General features: G+C 58.0%; 1 protein-coding gene across 3 annotated transcripts in view; it reads left to right on the forward strand.

Moving 5' to 3' along the window:
• Positions 1–24,272, forward strand: part of SDK1 (sidekick cell adhesion molecule 1) — a 597,942-nt gene that overhangs the window by 557,377 nt on the left and 16,293 nt on the right. For all 3 annotated transcript variants that reach the window (XM_047838939.1, XM_047838940.1, XM_047838941.1), the window contains 7 exons: positions 883–1,069; positions 2,495–2,632; positions 8,212–8,373; positions 9,265–9,390; positions 17,868–18,032; positions 20,920–21,057; positions 23,864–23,984. In XM_047838939.1, the coding sequence (XP_047694895.1) occupies positions 883–1,069; positions 2,495–2,632; positions 8,212–8,373; positions 9,265–9,390; positions 17,868–18,032; positions 20,920–21,057; positions 23,864–23,984 (1,037 nt within the window). The remainder of the gene's footprint in view (positions 1–882; positions 1,070–2,494; positions 2,633–8,211; positions 8,374–9,264; positions 9,391–17,867; positions 18,033–20,919; positions 21,058–23,863; positions 23,985–24,272) is intronic.

A 24,272-nucleotide genomic window follows, 5' to 3' on the forward strand; every position in this document is an offset into this window, starting at 1 on the left:
TAGAGAAGTCAGAAGGATCAGCTAAAAACAGCCTGAAGAAAGCAGCCCGGGGCCGTCCCTTGAAAACTCCCCCTTCCTTCTCCCGAATGACTCTCCCCGACTGGTATGTCGGAGCCCAGGTTGGTCAGTCATCAGCTTCTGTGGACCAGCCTGCCCTGATGACTATCGGGCCAATTAAATGTCCATTTAAAAATCATTTTGGTCAGTGTTTTATGAAAATAAATACCTTTCTCCACGGCAGGGCTGTTACAGTGATTAATGAGGTAATGGGAAGTCTTACGAGCTTGGAGGCAAGATGCTATTTATGTATGTCCAAAATATGTTTTCTAATTTCCTTAATGATAAAGACATTGAACTTGGGTATTGATCTCAAGTCAGTAAGGCCTGTTCAAGCGTAGGATCAGATTTGCTCAGTTCCGAGAGCAGGACCGGACCATATCTTGCGGGCAGGAGTCAGCAGTGCTCGTGGCCGGGAGCCCACGTGGGGGCAGGAAAGCTGTCCCAAGCTCTCTGCGGCTCTCTGCCCTGTGGGCCAGTGGCCCTCGTGGCCTGGCTGGGTTTCGCCCCCCCGGAGCTGAGGTGGGTGTTGTCTTTGGGCGGCCGGGCTCGCGCCGGCTCGGGGCAGTGGTTCTCGGCTGGCTGTCCAGGGAAACGGTCCTGCCAACCCACCTCCTCCAGCCTCTGTGCTTGGGCCTCAAGTCCACCCGTGAGCATGTGCAGGCCGGGCGGTGGGGGGCAAAATGAACCCAGGAAAAACACAGGCCGAGGTCCAGTCCTGCCCAGCGCTCACTGGGCACCTCCCCCACCAGTTTAGAAACCAGGGCTGCCACCCCTTCCCCGTGGCCCCGTGGCCCGCCTCCAACCTCTGGCTCTTATCGGCAGGTTTACTACTGGGAGGCAGACAGCCAGAACGAAACAGAGAAGATGAAGGTCCTGTTCCTGCCAGAGACCGTGCTGAAACTGAAGAACCTGACTGGTCACACCCCTTACCGGGTCAGCATTTCGGCCTTCAACGCGGCTGGAGACGGGCCCCGGAGTGACCCCAGGCAGGGGCGCACCCACCAGGCCGGTAGGAGAGCGGCGTGTTCCGCGGGGGCCCCTTCCCCACGGCCGCGGGTGGCCGAGCCAGGCTGGATGAGCGGCCCCTCCCTGTCCCCACAGCCCTTTGCTCTGCCCAGCCTGTGACGCACGGCTGTCGTGTGCCCGGGGCTTTCTGGAGAGAAAGGCCTGGGTTGCATTCAGCTGCTTTCCCCAGTGCCCAGCCCTGGCCTGCTGCGCGGCGGCGCCCGTGAGACGGCACCTGTTTCCCGAGGACCCTCCCGGGTCGCCGAGGGCAGGAGGGCTCCGCCTCCACACCCAGGCCTCCTTCCGGTTCCCTCGGGGAGCTTCTTGCTGGGGCTCGGCACCGGCGTGTCCAGATCCCGGGGGAAGTGAGTTCTTTGTACGCCGAGCCCAGGCCACAGCGTCGGGCACTTCCAGGGTCGCCGGGTTTCAGGACCACACCCGCAACAGCTTGCAGCCGCTTCTCAGACACCCGCCACCAGCCAGGCGAGAGCACTGCACTGCCACGTGCCTCGCCGCCTGTGGCCCCACATCCACACACACAGCACGTGGCTCCCTCTGTCATGAGTGCCAGCTCCCCAGCGGCCTAGAGAACATTAGGAAGTGAGTCAGGATTCCAAGGGGATGTCAGCTTAACCCTGGTCCCGCGGACCTGGGATGCACTTTGTGGGACCCAGGAAGTGTAAGGCTGGGGAAGTCGGGGAGACCTGTCCCGCTCGGGGCTCCCAGGCATCCTGCGTCCTGCCTGAGAGAGGACTGGCCAGCGTGCCGGGACTCTTTCCTCTGGGTCTCGTCCAGCAGCCGGACAGGGGCCGTTTCTGGAATCCAGGGTGGGTCACCCGTTCCTTACCAGAGCACTGGGGACTGCTCCGGGCACCAACCCCCACACGGAGCCCAGGCAGGGGGCAGCGAGCGGGGTCAGCAACCCGGCCACCCGCCTGGCTGTCTGCGTTCTGCGGGCAGCTTCCCCCCACCCGGGGGGCTCACTGGGCCCCCCTGTCCTCAGCCCGAGGGCGGACACTGTGACGTTTCAGAGGAGGGCCGGCTGGGGCCCCAAGGGAGAGGCCAGGAGAGGTGGGCAGAACCACCAACGGCCTCAGAGCCCCTGCTGTCCCCAGAGGAACGGGATGGGAGCAGCTGCTAGAAAACGGGGCTGTCTGCATTTCATTCTTTACTCATCTTTCTGCTTTTGTCACCGCGTCCCTTAGGCTCCTTGTGTTTAAACCCCCATCATCTTGTCTCCTCTTCTCGAGAGAGTCCAGGTGTCTGATTGATCCTGGAAAGTTCAGAGGTGGTCGCACGGCGTTGAGACTTTTACGGAGTTGAAAATAACGTCTAGTAGCGCTTTTATCGTACGTGGAGGCACAGACGTGTGTGGAAATGGTCTATAAAGGAGCTTTACCAACAGTCCCTTCCCATCCCATTCTTCCAGCTCCGGGGACCCCCAGCTTTTTGGCGTTCTCAGAAATAACCTCTACCACGCTTAACGTCTCGTGGGGCGAGCCGGTGGCAGCCAACGGCGTCCTGCAGGGCTACCGAGTGGTCTACGAGCCCTTAGCGCCTGTGCAAGGTAAGGCCAGGGGGGCGCGTGGGGAGGGCACGGCACTCCACAGCGTCTGCAGGGCGGGGAGTCTTGCCAGCCAGAGGCACAGCGAGGAGGGCGTAAAGCCCAGTACGAGGCGGGGGGACAGAAGAGGAAACCAGCAGCTTCCGGGCAGGAGGGGGTGCCAGCCGAGCAGCGCCTAGCAAGGGGCTCGGAGCCTGGGCTCTGGGGGTGTGGAGCGGGGACCGGGGATGCGCGTGTTCGCGGCGGAGCCCGGGGGACCCGCCCGCTGCACGGGAAGGGGGCAGAGACGGGAGCGCACCCTCGCCCCTTGGTCCCGGAGGTGCTGATCCGCCCCTGCTGCCTTGCTGCCTGTCTCTGGTGCCGTTGTAATTTCTGGCGCGTCTGTCTCCTCCCCGCTCGCCGCTGCCCCGCTGTCAGAGGGGTCCGCGGGCACTTTTATCTCGCCCACTCTGTGCCCGGCACCGGTGCCACAGGAGGGCGCCCGGCCCAGGGCGGGCTTCCCCCGGAAACGCGCGCGGCCAGACTGTAAACGTTGTAGATTATTTAATGCCTAGGAGGAGAAAATATAACCAACACATCTAATAATATTGGCGCTCCATTTAAAGCCGTGATAAAAGTTTCCTTTTAAAATAAGTACTTTCAAGTAAAACGGGGGGCTGATTTGAGGAAAATTTAAGCACCAGATTTCGTTTCATCGAATCTAAAATGCCATTATCGACTCTAAGATTCATTGTTATTTTACGAAGTGCTAAGAAAGAAAAAAGGCCGGCCGTAAACCGCAGCCCAGTATGTTGGCATCATCAACCCCAAATCAGAGATGTAAACACGTGAGGGGAGAGAGTCTCAGACAAGCGATGGATGCGCTTTGGTAAATAACAGTAGAGGCGGTACGGGTGTGCGGTGTGTGAAATGGCGGAGGGCACGGGCCCGGCCCCGAGATGGCGCGGCCACACCCGCTGCGTCCTCTTCAGGGCCCAGTGCCTGCGTGGGGACCAGGTGGCCCGGGCGTTGCAGACGCCTTTTAACTAGTGCCACACGCATCGGGGAAAGGATGGCCAAAAATCATGGCCCCGAGCCACCTTGGAGCCCCTCCCCATCAAGGTACGGGTTTTCCTGTACCTCCTCAAATAAGTGACTTATTCTGCATCGATGGGCTTGTACAATCTCTCTAGAAACTCCGTGGCATGCACGCCTCGGCCCCCGGGCTGGCTGCCTTCGTCTTATAAAGAAGTACTTACCATCCAGGCAAGACCGTGGCCGTGGCCTCTGCCTGGTCGGGAGCCACGGTGGGCCCTGCATCGCGATCCCCCGATCTCTGCCTTCCGACGTCCCGGAGTCCTGCCGGCTCGCTACACATCTGTCCCCACGGCCTCCCCCTACCTTCCAGGGAGATGACCCTGCACATCTGGTTCCCCGGGCTTTGTCGGGGCCGTGGTCACGTGGCCTCTGCAGCAGCACGGCCGTGGCTCACCAGACGCCGTCTAGACACCCGGCTCCGAGCAAGGGCACATGCTCTCTCTGAGTCCTCACGCGGTGGCCGGGCCGCCTTTATTCGTATTTCACAAGAAATCAGGCTCCGAGCCCTTAAGACAACCACCCAGGGCCTGCAGGTGGAGAATGCGGACACACGTGGGGTTTGGCCCCAGGTGGGCTGGTTTGAGAGCCCGTGATGGGGAAATGTCTGGAGCACGTGGGCTTTGGGGGGGACACGTGCCACAAACGTCACAGCGGGGAGCGGGAGAAGCCGTCACCAGCATGTCACAGCTGCCCATGGCACTAGTCTCCCTCCCTCCCTCCCTCTCTCTCTCTGCTTCTCTCTCCCTCTCTGCCTCTTTCTCCCTCCCTCCCTCCCTCTCACTCCCTCCCTCTCTCCCTTTCTCTCTCCCTCCCTCCCTCTTCCCTCCCTCTCTTCCTCTCTCCCTCCCTCTGTCTGCTTGTCTCTCCCTCTCCGCCTCTCTCTCCCTCCCTCTCTCCCTCTCTCCCTCTCTCTCTCTCTCTCCCTCCCTCCCTCTCTCCCTGTCTCTTTTCCTCCCTCCCTCTCTCTCTCTTCCTCTCTCTCTCCCTCTCTCTGCTTCTCTCTCCCTCTCCCTCTCTCTCTTCCCTACCCCTTCTTCCCCTCTCCCTTCCCCTCCCTCCCTCCCTCTCCCCTTCTCCCCCTTTCCCTCCCTCTCTCCCTCTCACCCTCTCCCCTTGTTCCCCCTCCCTCCCTCCCCTCTCCCTCTCTGGTGACAACAGGCAGACCTTCTTGGTCGCAAGCATCTCGCCTCTTTTCACAAGTAGTAAGACCCTCTGTCACTCCATTGGCCCTCCTGTCTGTCGGGAGGGCTGGTTCCTCTGCCTGGATTTTCCTGTCTTTGGCAGTGAGTATGTACGCTCTGGAACCGGGCAGGAGAAGGTACTTTCAGTCAGCAGCTCACAGGTCTCTCCAGAAGCTCGGGGTGCAGTCCCTGGGCGCTTGAGACCCAACCATCCAGACCCCCAAACCTTGGCCCTGAAGGCGGCATGGGCATACCCCCGACCCCCTGATTCCTGTTCGTCTGTCATGCGGCTGGTCCGGGCCTGGGGCTGGGGACGGTTGCTTCACAGCTGCCGCTAAGCTGCAGACTCTGCTGGAGTCGGAGGGGCCTCCGCTGGGTCCTTCCTCTCAGCCGCAGACCCCCTCCTGAAACCGCTCTGCCCCTGTTCCAGCCGGGGGTGAGGCTGGCCTCGCCCCCACCCCCACCCGTCCTCCCTGCCTGGAACCCAGCAAACAGCCTGTTCCCCATGAGCAGAACCCACCAGCCCTCTTCCTGAGTGCCCCTGACCCTGTGACCCTCCGGGGGTGTCCCTGACCACTGGCCAACACCAGTGTTGCTTTTCCGGGTCCCACCATGTGCCTGCCTGGTCTGATGGCATCTGCCAGAGCCCCTGGCTTAGCCAGACAGCAGCCGACAGATCCGACCCCTTCTAGCTGCCCTTCTAGCTGGCCACGCTCTGCAGCCACACAGGCCAAAGGAGGAACGCAGGCCGGTAGAGGGCAGGAACTCAGAGCAGGAGAGACTTTCCTGTGGCCTCTCTCCGCCCCCAGGCCCGTCGGGGGCATTTTGACCTGAGGCTGGAGAGGGGAAGAGGGGATCTTTCAGGTGAAAGTAAGGCCGTGCTGTCACATACGCAAAAGGACCAGACGCTCCGAGTGGCTAAACAGAAGGCAGCTTTGGGAAGCACACACAGAGCGGCGTCCTGCGCCCGGCTGAGGTCAAAGCGTCCGGCCCCTCGTCCGGCCCTCGCTGTCCCGCCTCCGTTCCCAGACCCTTGTCTCCCCGAGAAGCATGTTGTCCCCTCCCCTAGGGCATCGGCTGGCCGGTCTGATCAGCGTGCGGGCCTCTCGAGTGGGGGTCTCTCGGAGGAACCCAACCCTTGCCTCCTTCACGTTGGATCCGGATTTCCACCAGGGAATCACGGGGGTGGCAACCAGGTCTCCTAACAATTTCCAGTTCTTCAAAATGCCTCACAGAACCGCTGCATTTCCAAGAGATGTGGTTGCAAGTGTGGTGAAAACATCTGGGGCTGGAATCCTACTAACTCTGCGGTAACGCCAGCCCTCCCGTGAAGGTGGTTACTAAGGACATGGAGGGCCTGTCTGTGCGGCAAAGACAGGGAGGAAGGCCGTCAAACGGTCGTCTCACCCGCTGGCGATTCTGCTGGCCGTTTTTCCTGCCTCCTGGCCGGCCGGACGTTCCTCGAGAGCAGAACACCCACCTGGCACGGGCAGACCCTGCCTGCGATCCCTCCACGGAGAAGACAGGCCCGGCTCCTCCCCCGCCGTCCCCCGCCAGTACCCTGGTCACGGTGGGGAGCACCGAGCCACATGGAGCAGGAGCCGTGTTCTTAGGGAACGGGTTTTATGGCAGAGTTACTTTTATGTTTTTTAAGATGTTTTAAACGGTAGTATTTTATGCGATTGCACCCCGGGGCTTTGTATTGCAGGGCACGGTTTACAAATGGACTAAATAAATAAGATTGTGACATAGTTGAGATGCAGGGGAGGCCACACTAGCTGTACGTCCTAGTGGGATAGAATTCACAAAATCCATACATGGGTTTGTTTCTGCTCTGGGGAAAAGGAAGGCATTTTTTAATAAAACATAAAAAAAAAAGTGAGGGGGGGTGCTCTCCAGATTAATTTTACATCCAAATGGACCCCATCCGTTTGCTGATGATGGGCAGTGTGTGTGCAAACTGGCATCCCAGACCCCTTCCTTGAGCCATGCAGGGTGAGGGCCAGGCTCCCTGGGCAGAAACGGCCCTGTTTCTCTACAGAAAAGCTCAAATTTGGAGGTCACTCAAACGCAGGCAGGATCACTCTGAAATCATCTGGAAGGGAGTCATTTAGCTGAATCAGTGTTCTATAAAAGGCACGATATGAACACGGCGAGCCGACTGGAAGGTACTTGGAGAGCTGTAGGCTAAGAGACACTCGCTTTGATGAGTTTGAAGGATGAGCCCATTTCGTAGTAAGGACGCACTTGGCTGGGCTCTTCTGAGGTCAGGGCCACACGGGGATGGAAGGTGCCGATGGCTTTGGCTGCTCGCACTGAGGGCAGGCCCGGCGGTGGCCACGCCGGGCAGTGTGTTCACGGTGCATGCGGGCCGCGCTGGGGGCGGACGGCAGGTGCCGGGCGGTGCTCCTGGCGGGCTCTGCTGACCAGTGTCAGAGGGGCCACCTCACCTCTTCCTGCTCCTCTGGGGGATGAGCCGTAGACACCGGTATGCTGAAAGCTCTCAGAAATCCCGAGTGGAGAGCCTACGAGGACTTTTTGTAATACATCATCTTCAAACTTACTTAACCAGGGAGCCCCATCTCCGTCCTGGAAAATGCTGCGTTCGTATGATTTTCACTGTGCGTCTTCCTCCCGAAACGTGGAATCTCAGTTCTCCAGCTACACCGAATACAACCAACACTTTCTCTTCGTCTGTGTGTTCATGAGCGAAAACGTTGTCTCTCCGTGGTCAGAGTTGTCTGAACCTGGGCAGTGATATTTGCAGCGATAGTCTTTCTCCGTCCTTGCTTCGGAGTCTGGGAGAAAGTTCTCACGAGGGGCCGGAGGCCTCTAGGCCACTGGTTAGCCAGCCCAGTCAGGCTGGAGAGCCCCACTTGGAGGAAGCCCAGCTTTTAGCTATGATGAAAGTTCCTGCCTCTTTTTCCCCGTTCTCTCCTCCCAAGTCAGGAGGCTCCAGGTCACCTGCACAGGTGACACAGAGCTCGGTGCGGCTCAGAGTGCAGCGGGAGGGGAGGGGGGCCCGGGCCGGGGGCAGGAGCACGGGGCCCCCCCGGTGTGGTGAGGGAGACCTGGGCCACCTCCCCGCGCCGTGCCGTGAGGCTGGCTCTTGGGTTTGTCAGCCCCACTTATCAGGCTTAAACTCTAATTACACTTATCTGTGCTGAAAATTGGCTATCACCACCACTTAAACTCCTCCTAACTGCAAGAAATAGTTCCTCGGCAAGCTGGGGACGCGGTCCTCATGGTCGCGGTGGAATAGGCGGCATCCGGCCGCGTCTCTAACTCCGGCCACCTCCTGGCCTTTGCTCTCGGTGGTTCCAGGGGTGAGCAAGGTGGTGACGGTGGATGTGAAGGGGAACTGGCAGCGCTGGCTGAAGGTCCGGGATCTCACCAAAGGAGTGACCTACTTCTTCCGTGTACAAGCGCGGACCATCGCCTACGGGCCCGAGCTGCAAGCGAACGTCACGGCCGGGCCCGCCGAGGGTAAGTGGAGCTCCGCCGGGGCCCCGCGGCCGGTGCAGCGCGAGCGGCCCACCGCGGGCTCCGTCCGGTCAGAGGGTCCCCCCTCGCTGCCCGGCAAGCAGCTCTGGCCCACCCAGAGCGGCCATAAACGCAGGAATGTTCTGGCAGCATGGGTGTCTCCAAACACCTGTGTTAGCAGCAATGTCTACAGACAGGCTTGTTAGGTGCAGACCAGCAAACTCTTCGGTGTTAAGCATGTCAAGTTTGGGGCTGTTTTCTGGAAAAACTTGGGAAAAATGAATTTTTGAAATTAGATACACAAGAAACTTTTGTTTACATTTTATTAAGTTTATTTTTGAGAGAGAGAGAGAGAGAACAAGCGGGAGAGGGGCAGAGAGAGAGAGGGAGACATAGAATCCAAAGCAGGCTCCAGGTTCTGAGCTATCAGCACAGAGCCCGATGTGGGACTCAAACCCACAGACCGAGATCATGGCCTGAGCCCAAGTTGGACACTTAACCGACTGAGCCACCCAGGCGCCCCCATACGCAAGAAAATCTTAAAGTGTTCACGTCACGAAGAGGAGCCACGTGGCTTCCCACCCACCTAAATGGGTTTGGCATTTGTTGACAACCTTAGCAAGGCGAGGGTGACAGGACCTCAGTTCACAGGGTGCACGCCCCACGCCAGGCACGATCCTGGGCCCGTTGCACGGCCCATCTCTGCTCACGTCCGGTCAACCCGGGAGGCCAGGGTGGCTTTCCCACGTCTAGGATGAGAAGACTGTGACAGAGCGAGGCTAAGCCAGATGCTTGGGGAAGGAGACAGAACTTGGCCAGAGCCGCCGACCCCCTGTGGGATGAGAAGCCCCCAAGTGCCCACGTCCACCCTCCCCTGTCTCTTTTATCCCACAGGCTCCCCGGGGTCCCCCAGAGATGTCTCGGTCAGCAAGTCCGCCTCTGAGCTAACCCTGCAGTGGACGGAGGGAAGCGTGGGCAGGACTCCCACCACGGGCTACGTCATCGAGGTCAGGCCCTCAGGTAAGGAGGGGGTTGGGCACCTGCCAAGGAGCCTGTTCAGCCTAGCGGAGGCAAGTGTCAGGGCCCTCCGGCCTCTGCTTGGCCTCTCTCTAAAGATGTGGAGACCACGAGGGCGACTCGAGGAAGGGCGAGGCACGTCCCTCCCTCCGCCGTAACCTCGCGGGCCTGAGATTCTCGATGGTTGGCCACAGTACACGTGCCTCAGAGCCCGGTCGTCGTCATCCTCAGAAACATGTACATGAAAACACAGGGACGCTTACAGACACTTGCGGCTCCTCGGGAAGATCCAAGAGTGTTTTCGGATCCCCGCCTCAGGCTCCGCCTGTTTGCCCGACAGACAGAGTCCCGCTCGCTCCCGGTCAGGGCACAGATTCCTGTCCACGCCCTCTGCCCCATCTTTTAGGCTCCCGAAAATGAGGTCTCGGTCCATTCCCTACCCTATCTGCCCGAGGAGGGTTTTCGCTCTCTTCCTCCCGTTCAGCTGTAATAACGAAGCATGGACGTTGCTGGAAGATCAATTTCTGCTGCGTGGAGTCGGCTACTACTCCTTGGAGCCATGGGGGCATCACCCAATGCAGAGAACACCGAGCACGTCCACTGTGGCCTGCAGGTGGTTGCACCTTCAATCGTGAGCACCTGAGCACGAAAATACAGGGTGCGCCAGGGCTGCGGGCAGAGAGCCCTCTGCCAGAGCCCACCCTCAGCGCCGGGCGTCATTTTAGCCGGATATTTAAAGGAGCTATCACACCAAGAGGGAAGGGCTGCGAAGTCACTTAGGACTGTGCCAGATGCCCCTCCCCCATCGAAGTGCTTTTCAGAGGTTACTCGTTGTAAGCACCTCCTAGAAACTTCCAGGTAGAAATCTGGCGCCTGAGACCCAAACAGGCCCCGTCAAAGGCAATATGTAAAGTTCTTCAGCCCCTGAACTCACACGTTCACCGTGCCGCCCCGAGGGGTCCTGGAGCTTATGCTGAGCGAGGCTTTCGGCCTGTTCTGGAAACGGAGGGTCGCAGATGGGCGACGGGCCTCCTGCGGCCACTGGGTTTCCCCGCCCCGTCCCTCTGAAAGCCGGCGGCCCCGAGAGCAGACAGCAGGCTCTCCGCCGAGGACACTTGATCCCACGGCACCTTCAGAGATTGGCGGGAGCCTCGAATACAGGCCTGGTGAGGTCTGGGCCCAGCCGAGGGCTGAGGAGCCTGCACGGACGGACCCCAAGGAAGGAATTCGACGCTTTCTCCCGAATCTAGGGAGAGCGTTCATTGCAAAGGTTCCTTTGTGCCCTTTCAGGCTACCAAGGGCTCCTGAAAGAATTCGGAGATCTGTGGACATCGCTCACCACCAACTGACCTTCAGCATTTTCTTCCCTTATGAACGTAGGCGTGTTCGTGTATTCTGGCTGCTTTGACCACGTACCCCGCACCAGGCGGCTTACCCCGTGGCACGTACTGTCTCCCGGTCTGGAGGCCGGGTGTCTGAGGACAGGCGTGGTGGGGTTGGGTCCTGTGAGCTTGTGAGCGGAAGTCTGCTCCGTCCTGTCTCCCAGCTTCGGGTGGTTTGCCATCAACCCTGGGCCTTCTTGGGCTATGGAGGGATTTCCCGCCCCCTCCCCCCCATCTCCACCTTCTGTCTGTGTGCCCTCCTGTCCCTGTGCCCGAACTTCCCCTTCTATGAGGACACCAGTCATACCGGGTTAGGGCCCACCCCCAAGACCTCACCTTGACTAATTACATCTGCAAAGACCCTCTTTCCAAATAAGGTCACATTCTGAGACATTGGGGATAGGACCTCGACCACGTGAATTTTGAGGGGTCACAATTTGACCTACAACAGTTGGGTTGAAACCGCGTAAGTAGCTTCACAACCTGTGGAATTGTCAGCAGTAGAAACCACACTGGTTCCCATCCTGACCCGGCTGCGGTGGGTGTTTCACAAGGTGGCGGGCCTCGCCATCCAGACGTTCCCTGGAACTTGTGCTCCAGCGCGGCCCTGGAGGAATCCAAGCCTTTGCACCCCATCTTCCAAAGAACCACGGAGCCCAACAGGCACATCGAAAACCACACGTGACCCACACAGTCAGCATCCCTGGGACACAGGGTTGCTGTGAACCTCCAGTTCGCTCTGGGTAATTACAGTCATTAGCAGCATAGCTGGCTTCCTTCTTAGTTTTATTTTCTGCATCTAAAGCCGTTCTGAGAAGGGCTCCCTTCAGAGTCAGCAGATTGCCGGAGAGGTCCATGGCACCGGGAGGAGACAAGAAGGCTTGTCCTCGGTGACACAAGTGGAAGACCTTTGCCAAGTCATTTCCTTCGGCCCGCACGCTTGTTCCCCGACAGAGTGTTAAAAACCCCAGTGGATGTATAGATGTGAGAGGCCACAGCGGGGTCACTGGGGCGACGGAAACGCTCTGTGTCTGGACGATGTCGACGTCAGTTCCCGGTTGCGATGCCTCGCTGTTGTTCTGAGGGGTGATACCGTCGGGGGACCCCGGATACAGGACGCGTGGCATCTCTCCGTAGTATTTCCCATAACCGTGTGGGGCTCTACAGTTATCTCAACAGAAAAAGCTCCACCCAAGATTTTAAAATACGTAAGTGTATCCCACGGACGGTGTCCTGTTCAGTCAAGTGCAACGGCACGTCTTTGAAACGAGCATTCTCCTGTCAGAGATCAGCCGTGGGGAATGTGCCACGGCAGCATCCAGACACGGGCGCAAGGGCTCGGAATCCTAACAGCGCAGAGCACATTCTGGCACCTTCTGAGGAAAGAGAAGGTATTGATCCTCAGACTTGCCTGGGGAGCCATTTAATTTCTCATCAGGTTATCAGATGCTCACGCGTCCACCGTAGCGAAGGAAGCCGGTGGCCCGTTGGCCAGAAGTGCAGCTTTAGGGAGTCTGCGAGGGGGTGTGTGAGGAAGAGCTGATCGGGGTGCCGGCCCGGGTCTCATACTGAGCCCCCCGCCCGGAGGTCCTCGGCCGAGCGGGCGCCTCCTGAGACCAGCGAGGCCCGGGGGTCGTGCCGCCACGTGGAAACCAACCCCCAGGGACTGAGACGCCACGGGAAGCCGGCCTGCAAGACGCCATCTCGTTCAGCGGGCGCGAGAGATTTTGCCTCCCCTGGCGTCCTGCGACTGATTCCCCCTTTCAGACCGTCCGCCCAAGCAGAGCGGCTGCAGGGCTTCGCCGTCTTCCCGCAGAAAGGCCTCCTCCCTCCCGTGACTGAGGCCAGCAGCGACGCAGAGGCAAATGAAATGCTTTTATGGATTGTCAATATTTAAACACCTTGCTGGTGCCTTAGGGCTTTGGATCTCAGCTGCCATCTATTACAGGCCTCATTACACAACACATTAAACGCTCTATCTTATTTTCTCCACCGAAGCTCTCTGGCAAGACTTTCTCCAGGCAGGGGCGTGGGTGTCAAAGGGAGTGGGGATTTGGTGGACGGGCCCGGGTTTTCGTGAGGAGGCCTTATTTTTTGTTGGGGGTGGGGAGGGCAGGAGCCGCCCGGCACACAGGTGACACCCGGCATACCCCTGGGTATCTGGGAAGCCTGAGCCGCTTGGCACTAGGTGGCCCCTGGAACCCCCACCTGTCTGCCCGGCCTGCCGGTCTTCCTGTCCAGCTGAGTCTCTGTCTCAACCCCCAGGAGGCAGGTGGCTGATCAGCTGGGTGGCTGGCACCTCGAGGTGGCCAGCGGGCTCGGGCAGCCCCCCTCACCCTTCTGTACCCTCAACTGTCACCCCTACAATCTCTCCAGAGTAGCTCACTGCTTCCCTAACGTGGAGACGGAACCAGACGGCGGCGGTGACATTACTGTCGGGCTGGAGCCCAGAGTCCCCCTTACTCCGGGGAAGGACAGTCAGGGAGTGCAGGCGCGAGGACAGCCTGGCCAGAGACTCCTCTCTCTGGTTGCGTGCACGTTTGCTCCGAATCCGCGTCGCCAAGTTCCCTGGAAGGCGACGGAGACTATGCAGTGGGCACAGGCGGATGATTTATTTACACAAATTATCCCAAGGCATTTTACTGTGTAGATCACGAAACCTAATTTACATATTTACACAATAGACCGGAATGGCAGTGAGGGAACTATAAATATATTTTCCTCTCCGAAGCAGCCATGAAATACATACGTAGGACGTACCCGGTGCAGACAGACATTGTATTGCCTTTTTCACAAGCAGCGTCTTTAGCCCAGAGATGAGAGCTGGTCCCTCCTCGTCCCCATCCCCGATCTGGACCTGCCTCATCCACGCGGAGTCCCCCTGGGAGCCCCCCACCCGCCTCCCCACTCCCCACCGTCAGCCTCTGGCCGAGGGATTTTCAGTTGAACAAGGAACAAAATCAGTCTTTTCCCAAAGGTTTTAAAACCCATGGAAATTCCCAAGTCAGCAAATTCAGCAGGGGGAAGGAGCTGCGGGCACAGGTCCGATGGCGCCCGGCCTGGAACCCACTCCCGGCCTCCTCGCGCCCACGTCCGCTGACTGCCCGTCCGCCCGGGCGCCCTGCCGCCCGCTGGGCTCAGCCTGTCACAGGCCTCCTTTGCTTCTAGACATTCGTCCCCGCTTGTCTCCTGCCTTACAAGGGAAATTTTTTTCCTGCCCTGCGAGGTATTTAGCCTCATGTTTGAGCCCCACCTGCTTCAGTCAAATTTCGGACCGAGATTGACCACGGATACGACAGCAATGGCAGCGTCTAAGAAACACACGTCCGACAGGCGTCCGTTTGCTCTGAGCCACAGCCTGACAGTCACGTTGTTGGTGACATGAGTTAGTGGAACCAGAAATCTCGGGCCCGTGAGTGACAGTTTCATTCAGCACGGAGACCCTGTTTAATTGTCCGTGAAATCAAACTTTCGTGCTGGCCTGGCATCCGCCTGAATACCTGCGGCACACAGCTCCGTTCTGGGCGTTCGAGGGATAAATCGAGTGACCCGCGGATGTGCCCGAACTGGGCTCCGTCTCGATCCAGAAGAGAGGTGTTCGTGTTCCCACGTTTATTAGGACATCGTCTGGGAGCAGATGTGCCTCCCGCTGCCGGGGCGGGGGAGAGGCCGGGATGCCTGTTCTGTGAGCCGCAAGCAGGCCTGTCGTGAGGCAGCAAAACCGTTCAGACCGGAAGAAGGTTCTTTCCACAAGGACCTTGACCATCGGCTGCTTCCCCGTGTCTGACGCACAGACAATGCGCTGCAGGCGGCAAAGACAAAGAGTTCACGTTCTTTCCCGAAACATGAGCCCGCTGAGGAGCCAGACCGTGTGTGTGGCTTCTTACCACCTGCCCCGAGGCTGGTGGGACCTGGAGTGTCTTTAGGGATAATTGCAAAGTTTCTCTCTCAGGGGTCCCCCCCCCCACGCTAAGCTGGTGGGGGCAGGATTGCTGTCCCTGGCAGGTGTTTGAGTGGCGAGAGTCCAGGGAGGTGCTCCCCCAGGCGTCCAGGAATAGGGGGCAGGCCCCGCATACCAGTGTGATTTGGGCTCCCTTCCCCGCCACGGGCCCCCCTCCCACAGACATCAAGACCACGCCCACAGGAAGTCCAACGCCCCGGAGCCCGCAGAGGACACAGCACGGGCATCAGCCATTCAGGGATGCAGCTTTGGAAGGTATCTGGACACAGGAGCTCCCCGAGCGCAGACGGGAAGGCAGGCTGGGGCCCCCTGAGCATCCCAGTGGGGGCCAGTCCCACCTGGGTCTGAGGGCTGGCTGAATCGGACCTCCAGAACCGCCTTTGGAGCGAGCGAAGGCCCACACTGCTCTCAAGTGTTGATTGAGATGGAAATCCAGACGCTGGGGATTATCCCTATGCATGGAAAATCAGTTGCACAAACCTCATTATGGCTAATAGTTCTGTAATGTTATTTTCCCCCCTAATTTGTAGAGATACTTTTCTCCATCATTGATTTATTGAGATACTTAACGGCACAATACAAACGAGAAAAAAACAATCCACGGTGGGGAAAGAGAGTGGACGCGTTAACAGCTGCCAAGTTTTCTTACCCACTCACGATCACGATGTAAAGATCAGTACAGATAAATAGCCCTGTGAATTAGAAGCAAATTCTAAAACGCAAAATGTGCTAATTTTGGCAAGGAGGAATTAAGCAAAATAAAAATGTGAACATTTTCTTCTCGTAGTTCAGAAGGAAATTCTCTCGGCATGACTCTCCCTCCCCCAACATTTTTCAGTGTAAACGGATTGCTATATAAATTGTTCTGTGTTGAGATTCTATATCAATATTTTAAAATGTTTTTATGAAAAATGCACACAATTCCTGGGGCTGTGACAGAGCGCTTAAAATAAAATGTGGCCTTTAGGTGACGGTGGAGGAAGGGGAAATAATTTTTTTTCTTTGGGAGCAGGAAAGCATTACAGAAACATTAATGCAAAAGACACTTGGAGAAGTCATTCCAGAAGAGTTCAGACCTGCTCTTAACAGTCTGAGAATTCCTTTCACACTTAGTCCCTGCACTGCAGTGGTTCAAGCAACATCCAGTTTAAAAGAGCTTATATTTTTTTTTTTTGCTTGTCTTTTTTACAGCATAAAATTGTCTTCCCCTTTTAGAAGAAAAACACTGCAGGGGCACCATGGTGGCTCAGTTGGTTAGGCGTCCTACTCTTGATTTTGGCTCAGGTCATGATCCCAGGGTCACAGGATCAGGCCCTGATTCAGGCTCGACGCCTGCTTAGGATTCTGTTTCTCTGTCTCCCCTGCCCCTCTCCCCCATTCCCTCTCTTTCTCACACACAAAAAAGAAAAGAAACAATTCAGTCAACATTTAAAGCGCTTAGAATAGTGACTTGCTCATAGTAAGTGCTAAATAAAATGGTGGTGGTTGTTTACTGAAAAGCTGATTGTGCTAGGCCCTGCAAAGTGCTATGGGGAGGTAAAGATGGATGGATAGAAGGATGGATGGATGGATGGATGGAAGGAAGGATGGTGGAAGGGAGGGAAGGAAAGGAAAAGAAAGGAAGGGAAATGGGTGGATGGATGGAAGGATGGATGATGGATAGATAAAAGGATTGATGGTGGAAGGAAGGAAGGAGAGGTAAGTGGGTGGATGGATGGACGGAAGGAAGGAAGGATGGATAGATGGGTGGGTGGAAGGAAGGAAGGAAGGAAGGAAGGAAGGAAGGAAGGAAGGGGAGGTAAGTGGGTGCATGGATGGAAGGATGGACCACCCCAACAGATATTTATTGAACTCTTGAAGACTCGGAGGGCACCGTGGTGCCGAAAGGCAAATGTGAAAGAGTGCTCAGAAAGCCAGTTGGTGGAGGCAACCCCCTTGCTAAAGTGTAGGAGTGAGGTCAAGACGAGTCTGAAAGGGTGAAATGACTTGATGTTCCTCCGCACACTGCCCTTAGACTAGGAGCTGCTCGTGCGAGCAGAAATCTCACCTGATTCCCCGATGGGCAGAACAGCCCAAGCAAAGAGTGAGCACGCGAGTGTCTGTGGAATGAACGCGTGAATGAACGGGAGGCGGTGGAGGGAGAGGAAGGGGCCACCGGGGCAGAGCAGGGCTATAGAGCAGGGGGCACTCTCGGTGCCCATTATTTCCTGGTCATTGTCATGCAAACTCAGAACGAAAACCACAGCCCACAGCCACCCCGTGTGCAAACTTCAGCGTGTCGGGTCGGGGGTGGGACTTGGAGCTGTGGCCGGCCGGCCATTTTGACGTGATTAGCCGTAACGGGCACCTCGGTGAGGAATGAGTGTCAACGTGAAAGTTGAGGAATAAATGATCATTGTGCTCTTTTTCTGCCCGTCCAGAGGTTTGTGCCTTTAAAACCTCATTCACGTCCGTGCCTTCGTTAACCTGTGACTGTAAGGGCTTAATCGGTGCAAACTCTAAATCCTATGCAAACACAGACTTATACGCCAGCACTTTTCTTCCTGTGTGCTGTTGGGCTAATCCACCCGAGCGCATCTGGCGTTCCAAGGTGCGCGAGCAGGTTGGTGCCAGATAACCCTCAGCTCTCTGCAAAGCTGTCCGCACGTGTGCGTGCATACTCAAACGTGCCTTTCCTCTCCGGACCTCCTGCTCTCTTTAAAGGATCACATACCTGTGCCTGTAAAGGAAATTATAATTCATGAACGTTCTGGGCTCTGAGCCCACTTTTTACCAAGCAGCCTCCGTATATGTCCTCACATAATGCGCTCCTTGTGAGGCACTGTTCTATACGCCAGAGCTCCTACTAGAGACGACATCAAGTCAGAGAGCAGAGACGAGGCCTGGAATCTGATGGGAATGTGACAGGGCGAGGAGAATGTTCAGGAACATGCCATGACCACCCCAGGGCCTTGGCAGGGTCTCTCTGTCGGGGAGAGGGCTGACCTCGTCCCCAGCCTGGCCCCGTGCAACCCACCCGGGCTCTGGCTCTCCCGTCAGTTGCACTGCGCGAGGGCCACGGTGAGCCGGCCGCGGGGCGGGCGCCAGGTCGAAGGCGGGAGAAAACCCTAACCTCTGCTCCGGTGCTGTGTCCTCAGATGAAGGCCTGTGGGACATGTTTGCGAAGGACATCCCCCGGAGTGCCACCTCCTACACCGTCAGCCTGGACAAGCTCAGGCAGGGGGTGACGTACGAGTTCCGAGTGGTGGCCGTGAACCAGGCGGGCTACGGGGAGCCCAGCAGCCCCTCTACAGCCGTGTCAGGTAGGGAGCCCTGCCCAAGCAGGGGAATCTCAGGACACAGCCCTGTCCCCTGAGGGAGGAGAGGGAGACATGGGGCCGTCACGAAAAGACAGAGGACAACACCGTGCTTCGTGTAGGCAGCCCCGCCGAGGGCCCGGGGAACTCGGTGCTGGGGAAGCGGTGTGCATGGGAGCCCGTGGCACCACCACCAGGCCCCCCGACTGCCCTTACCATGTTCCGCTTGAGCAAGCCTCAGTTTTTGTCTCACTTTTCCCTAATCGGAGGCCTGTGCAGGAGTCAGAGCAGTCCACTTGGGCTGAGCAGTGCCCTCGGGGGTGAAGGCTGCCCTGAGCCCTCCCATGAGCTGCAGGCTCCTTACGGTGCAGACTTGTGTGATGCCTAAAATGCAAAAGTCGCCCCAGCAGACGCCCCCGGGGAGTGTCTTAGCGCCAGACATAGGTTGTGTCTGATGGGGGGCCTCGGGGACGTGAGCCCGTGCTGGTCGCCACCCTGTAGGGTGAGGCCCCGGCTCCACTCTGGATGGGAGAGGTGAGGTTTCTTTCCCAGAGCTGGACAGACTAGCCACCGTCACCAGCCTTGTGGCCGGGGGTGTAACAGATGGGGAGAAAGTGACCGCCAGGAGTCAGGAAGGGCTTCTCAGAAGAGGGGGTCTGGGTGGTGAAGGGTGCACAGTGGGGAGGGCACAGCAGAAGGAGGCAGCACAAAGTCTCAGACGGCAGGTGGTGGGGGGAAAGCTGCCTTCAGCCCCAGGGTTACTGGGGGTTGCTTGGAGAATGCCCCCCCCGGGGGCTCCACAGCAGATCCCCCCCCCTCCCCTGTCCCGGGCAGCCCAAGTTGGGAGCCCACTCTGGAGGGATAGTAGGGAGCCAGGTGAGGGCGATTCAGAAAAGAAGTTGGCCGTCCCCTGCAGGCAGGGTCACCGGCAAGGCCAGAGACCCAGACGGGCGTCCCTACAGTAAGAGAAACGTGTTTCACTTCCCCTGCACGTAGGTCTGTTTAAGCTACTGACTGCTCTTGTGTCACTGAAAACACCTCTCGTGTTTTGCCTTTGGACTTGCCGTTGGACAAGGATAGTGTCCGTGGGTGCACTCGGGCCCCCTAAGTCCCGGTGGCCCGTGAGGGGGTCTGCCTGGAGGAGACATGGCACACCGCCAGTTGTTTAACAAATTAGACTTTAACACACCAAATTTTTCTCATCTCCTTCATTTTCCTCGTGAAAAATTTAATACACCCCCAAAAAGAGAGACTAGAATAAGGAATCCCTGGACACTGTCACCCCAGTTCCCCAATTCAAGCTTCTGTTGGTTCACCTGTGGAAAGTCAACATGAAGCGGTTCCAAACGCACAGAGACTCTGGTTACACACACACACACACACACACACACACACACACACACACACGGCCGATGGCAAAAGCTGGTTCCTACAGGAGAATACAGCGCTCCTACCCTGCTGTTCATGGGGTCTGTGACCGTGCTGTTTCTCTGAAACCCCCCGCACCCCCTCGCCCACCGTGGCCACCGGCAGGACTGTGCTCGGCTCCCTTCACCCTTCAGACCAGCCAGCAGGCGGGGCCGACCGCAGATCTGCCCCGGGTGAGAATCTTCCGGGCACCGAGGCCTTTCCTTTCCAGGCCCACCTGGGCCTCTTCCGCTGGGCGGTCGGCTGGGGTTTGTTGGCTCATTACGTGGGGGCCCTAACGTGCAGCCTGAAAACCACTTACCGTGTCTGGACTCCAAATGCTCGCCAGCTCCCCGGAACCCCTGTGCTGTTACATTATCCAAAGTCAATCCCCCTTTCTCAACCCCAGCGTGCACACATTTTTCACCTGCCCAGTGAGAGATTTAACACAAGGTAGATGTGTTTGTTGTGGATTTCGGTGGCTAGAAGGTGGACCTTGGCCTCACCCGTAATAGGCTTCCTGTTCCCTCCGAACCAGCTCTCCGGGGAGGACCCCGAGGCCATCCGGCACCGACAAGAAACAGTGCCCATTGTTCTCTTCTTAGTAAACAGAATAAAACATGATGAAGAAGGGTATCCTTCTTCAAAGCAACTTCTAAATGAACCTTTTCTGTTCGGTGCCTCAAAAAACATAGGGAAAGATGGGCCAGTTCTGCTCAGTTTTGCTGGAGGCGCAAAATAAATAAACTACAACCGCGGCCCTTGGGGAGCCCTGGTGTGGCAGAACAGGCCAGCGGGGAGGCTTCTGTGCAGGGGTGGATGGGATCTAGCACCGGGAGTGAGCAGGAGTCAGACCACGGGGCCCCTAGGCTTGGACTGTGCCCCGTGGCTAACGTGGGGCACCGAAGGCTTTTAGGAAGGGACGGTTTGTTTCCATCTGAGCGAGATCTCTCTGGTGACAGTGTAGGGAGTGGATTGGGGTGAGTCCAGTAGAGGAGAAGCCCCCTGAGAAGAGGCTGTGGCAGGCAGGGGTGGGTGGTGGCCGTGGTGGAGAGGGTAAGGGGAGCGTGGGGCCATCCGGGAGGGAAGCCTGGGCCCTAGAAGAGGGGAGGGCATCCAGGCACTCCGATCCTTCCTGTCTTTACCCCGGACGACACCCGCGGGCAGTGGAGGTCACGGGAAGTAGCATGAAGGACAGTGTAGATGGTCAAGGGCAGGGTGAGCTCTGGGAAAGGGCAGCGTGGGTGCCACGGGGGCCCCGAGCCCGGTTCCCGCAGAGAAGGAGCAGCGGCCGCAGAGCCCGTCACGCCTGAGCCTGGGTCTGGGAAGCTGGAACCCACGCCAGCCCGTGGTTCCGTCCTCCCCGTGGCTCGGGGCTCATCGCCTCCTCCCTTCCCGCCCCCACCCTGCACGGAGCCCCGCCACCTGTTCCCGGACAGGAGGCAGGAGTCTCCATCACGTGTGACTGTGTTGGTGTGCCCCTCAGCGCAAGTGGAGACCCCGTTCTACGGGGAGTGGTGGTTCCTCCTGGTGATGGCGCTGTCCAGCCTGATCGTCCTGCTGCTGGTGGTGTTTGCTCTGGTCTTGCACGGGCAGAACAAGAGATACAAGAACTGCGGCACAGGTGAGGCATCTGCCCCCCTCCCCCCCCCCCGCCACTGTTTTCTCCCATCTCTCCAGGGTCTGTGGGGCCAGCATCCCCTTTGCGGGTGATAAGATAGGCGCAGCGGATTTCCTTCGGGAGGCGGCTGGGTGCAGCGCACAGGCATCCTAGAGCTCGGCGGCCCGGACTCTGGCCCTGGCTCTGCCCGCAAATGAGCTGTGTCTCCTGTCCGTCGCTTGGGTCATTTTGGCCTCCTTGTGTCTGTTTTCCCCATAAGCACCATTTCCCAGATGCAGCGGTATTTTTGAACGTGATCTATAACGCGTTAGCCAGAAGCATTGACCAGATGAATCACCAGACTATTCAGTGTCACGGGAACGCAGTGCTGGGCACGTCTCCGAAGCGTCGGTGAGGCTCAGGGAGCCGCCGATGGAAACAAGGTGCGGGGTTCAGCCAGACAGCGGTTGAGTTGTACCTCACCTTAAACCCCACGTCCCAGCTCCGCCGCCCTCTGGCGCCCGGCTCGCCGCTGCCTCCCCAGTATGAGCTCCTGGCACACAGAAGGTTCTCAGTAAGTGTCTGTTGCTGAGTGGATCGCCCCCATCAGAGAAATGGACAAACGAACACGGGGCAAAGCTGGACTCCACTTATAGGAAGGTCCGGAACCACCAAAATGAGTGGGAGTTTCCAGAAGACAGAATAGTGGTTGCCTGTTGGGAGAGAAGTATCAACAGAGAAGGTCAGTGAGGGAGCCCCTCGGGGTTCTGGGATCCTGGCAGGTGAGGGAGCCCCTCGGGGTTCATGGGGCTCCGTATCTCTACGCCCATGGCAGTTATACACGTAGCAAACAAGTCACTCTGGACGTGCCAGATAAGTACCCTTTATGCATTTATTCTTCTCGGTTTTTCTTCACTTCTCCTAATAACCTAGGAGACCCTTTCTTGGCACAACCACGGCTGTCTGTTCCATCACAGCTGTAGCTTGGCCGAGAACGTGACCAGCTCCCTGGTGTCACCAGGGCGGCAGGACAGGCCCCGTAGCTGGAGCTATTCCCACCGCTCCTCTGTCTTTGCTCCCCAGGAGGCCGGCTCCCTGGTGGGGTCCTCCTGCAAAGGAGCTGGGCCCCGTGAGCCCTCGGGGACGAGGGGCTGGGCTGAGCGGCTTCCCCAGCCTCAGCCTCCCAGTTCCATCCATCCCTGCACCTAACGGGTTAACACAACCAGGCGCCTCACCGTTTGCTTTCCTGGCGTTAAGCAATTCATCCCTCCAAGAAAGGGTTTATTTTTTTCTGTATAAATTCACTTCTAACAAGTGTTCGTAAATCAGATTTTATTCCTATGGGATTTACTATGTATGAATGGCATGTCATTTTATTGAGTTAATGCTATTCCAGAATCCTGTGTCTGGCACACAGAAAATCTCCCCGCTTTTCACTCTCCTTCTGCATCTGGAAAACAGCCCCGAAAAGCCAGACCTGACCCCAGCTTCTGATACTCAGCCTCACCCTGGAGTATTAATTTAACATCATAATTGAAGCCTAGAAAAAAAGAAAAAACTACGTGTCTACTCGAATGTCTGCCTTCCTGCCGGGAGACACACAGACCCTAAACCTTCACCGTTCCGGCCCGACAGCCTCCCTCACACACCACCCTCGTTGGATTTCCTTCCCGATACTGCTTTTTACCTGCCCACCCACTCATCCGTCAGCCCCAGACCCCTACTGGCCGGCGAATGACCCAGCATCTGCAGGTCCCTGTCCTGCCGGCTTTTCCTGTTGCGTGCACCTAGAGCATTTCGGCCCCTCGCGAAGTGGGGGGCGGGCGCTGGTTCAAAGCGGAGAGGGCGCCGTGGGGTTTTAATAAAGCTGGAAGTGGCCCCTGTCCTGGAGGCGAGGACAGCGGGAGAAAAACAGGTGGGGTCCCTGCCTCCAAGGGCTGTGGTCTGGCCAGGAGAGATGGGAGGTGGACGGTAAGGAACACGCAAGCAGGTGAAAAACAGCGCTGCTGGATGAGCACCACGGGGGGAGCTCTACGCATCTCTGGGAGAGGAGGAGGAGGAGGAGGAGGAGGAGGAAGAGGGGGAGGGGGAAGGACGGTCGCTGTCTCGGGTGGTCTGGAAGATGCTCTCTGGTCCTGTGACGCTTGGGCTGTGAGCTGAAAGAAGGGGACGGTGGGCCAGGAGGACTCTGGGGGAAGGGGACAGACAGCCTTGAGGACAGGAAGACACGGGACTCTCGGCGTCTCCTGTGGTTTCTCCCAAGCTCACGGTTATCCGTTCGATCTGCCGACATAGTTTAGAACACATTTTCACGTGTATTTGTAAACCTATTTTTTTGAGTGGCTTCTCGCGTGTTGACAGGTACGTGCGGACGTCAGCACAGCCGGTTCTAGAACATCTTCACCACCCCAGAAAGACCCCGTGTCCCCTGGACTGTCACCCCCTGCAAATCTACTTTCCACTTACTGTTTTATTAGGTGGTCGTGAGGTCGTCATTTTGAAATGTATAAAATACTTAATTCTCAACTTTAAAAAAAAAAAAAATGCGCATGCACCCTGAGGGCTCCTCCGTCAATTCTGATAGGAAGGCTGGTGTTTTGGTGTCAGACAAAGCAAACACCACAGTGCTCCGAGCGCTGCGATTAATACGCTGCCGGCTCCCCGGCGAGCCTCCGCCCACCCCGCGCGCCCAGGCGGGTCTGGCCGGGCTCTGGGCCCTGCTTCCAGCGGGAACTCCGCACACCTGTAGGCCGAGCACCTGTGCGGCCCGCAGACCCGCAGCGAGCCCTTGACCGCAGCACATGAACCCGTTCTCCCGTCCTGGCTCTAGGGAAGAACATCTCCAACGTGGAGGAGACCGTGACCCTGGACAACGGAGGGTTTGCCGCCTTGGAGCTCAACAGCCGCCACCTCAATGTCAAGAACACCTTCTCAAAGAAGAACGGGACCAGGTAGGGACGCAGCGCCCGTAACCTACCTGGGCCACGTCTGCCCAACGGTCTGGCCGCGGGCGTGTCGCCGTGCCCACAGGCACCCGCCACAACCCAACAGGGCCGCGCTGAGTCTCAGGGGGGCGCACATGGCAGGGGGCCCGGGGCATCCTTCCTCCCGTTCCAGAGATGCCAAAAGAAGGCCCGTCTCGGGCGCGGAGGGGCGTGGTCTCGGGAGGCCGAGCGCCCGCAGGCTGGCTGAGCGTTAGGGAGTCCCTGCTTCTCGGGCAGACGGGTGCCACCAGAATG

The sequence above is a fragment of the Prionailurus viverrinus genome, chromosome E3 (assembly GCF_022837055.1).
Source record: "Prionailurus viverrinus isolate Anna chromosome E3, UM_Priviv_1.0, whole genome shotgun sequence".
NCBI lineage: Eukaryota > Metazoa > Chordata > Mammalia > Carnivora > Felidae > Prionailurus > Prionailurus viverrinus.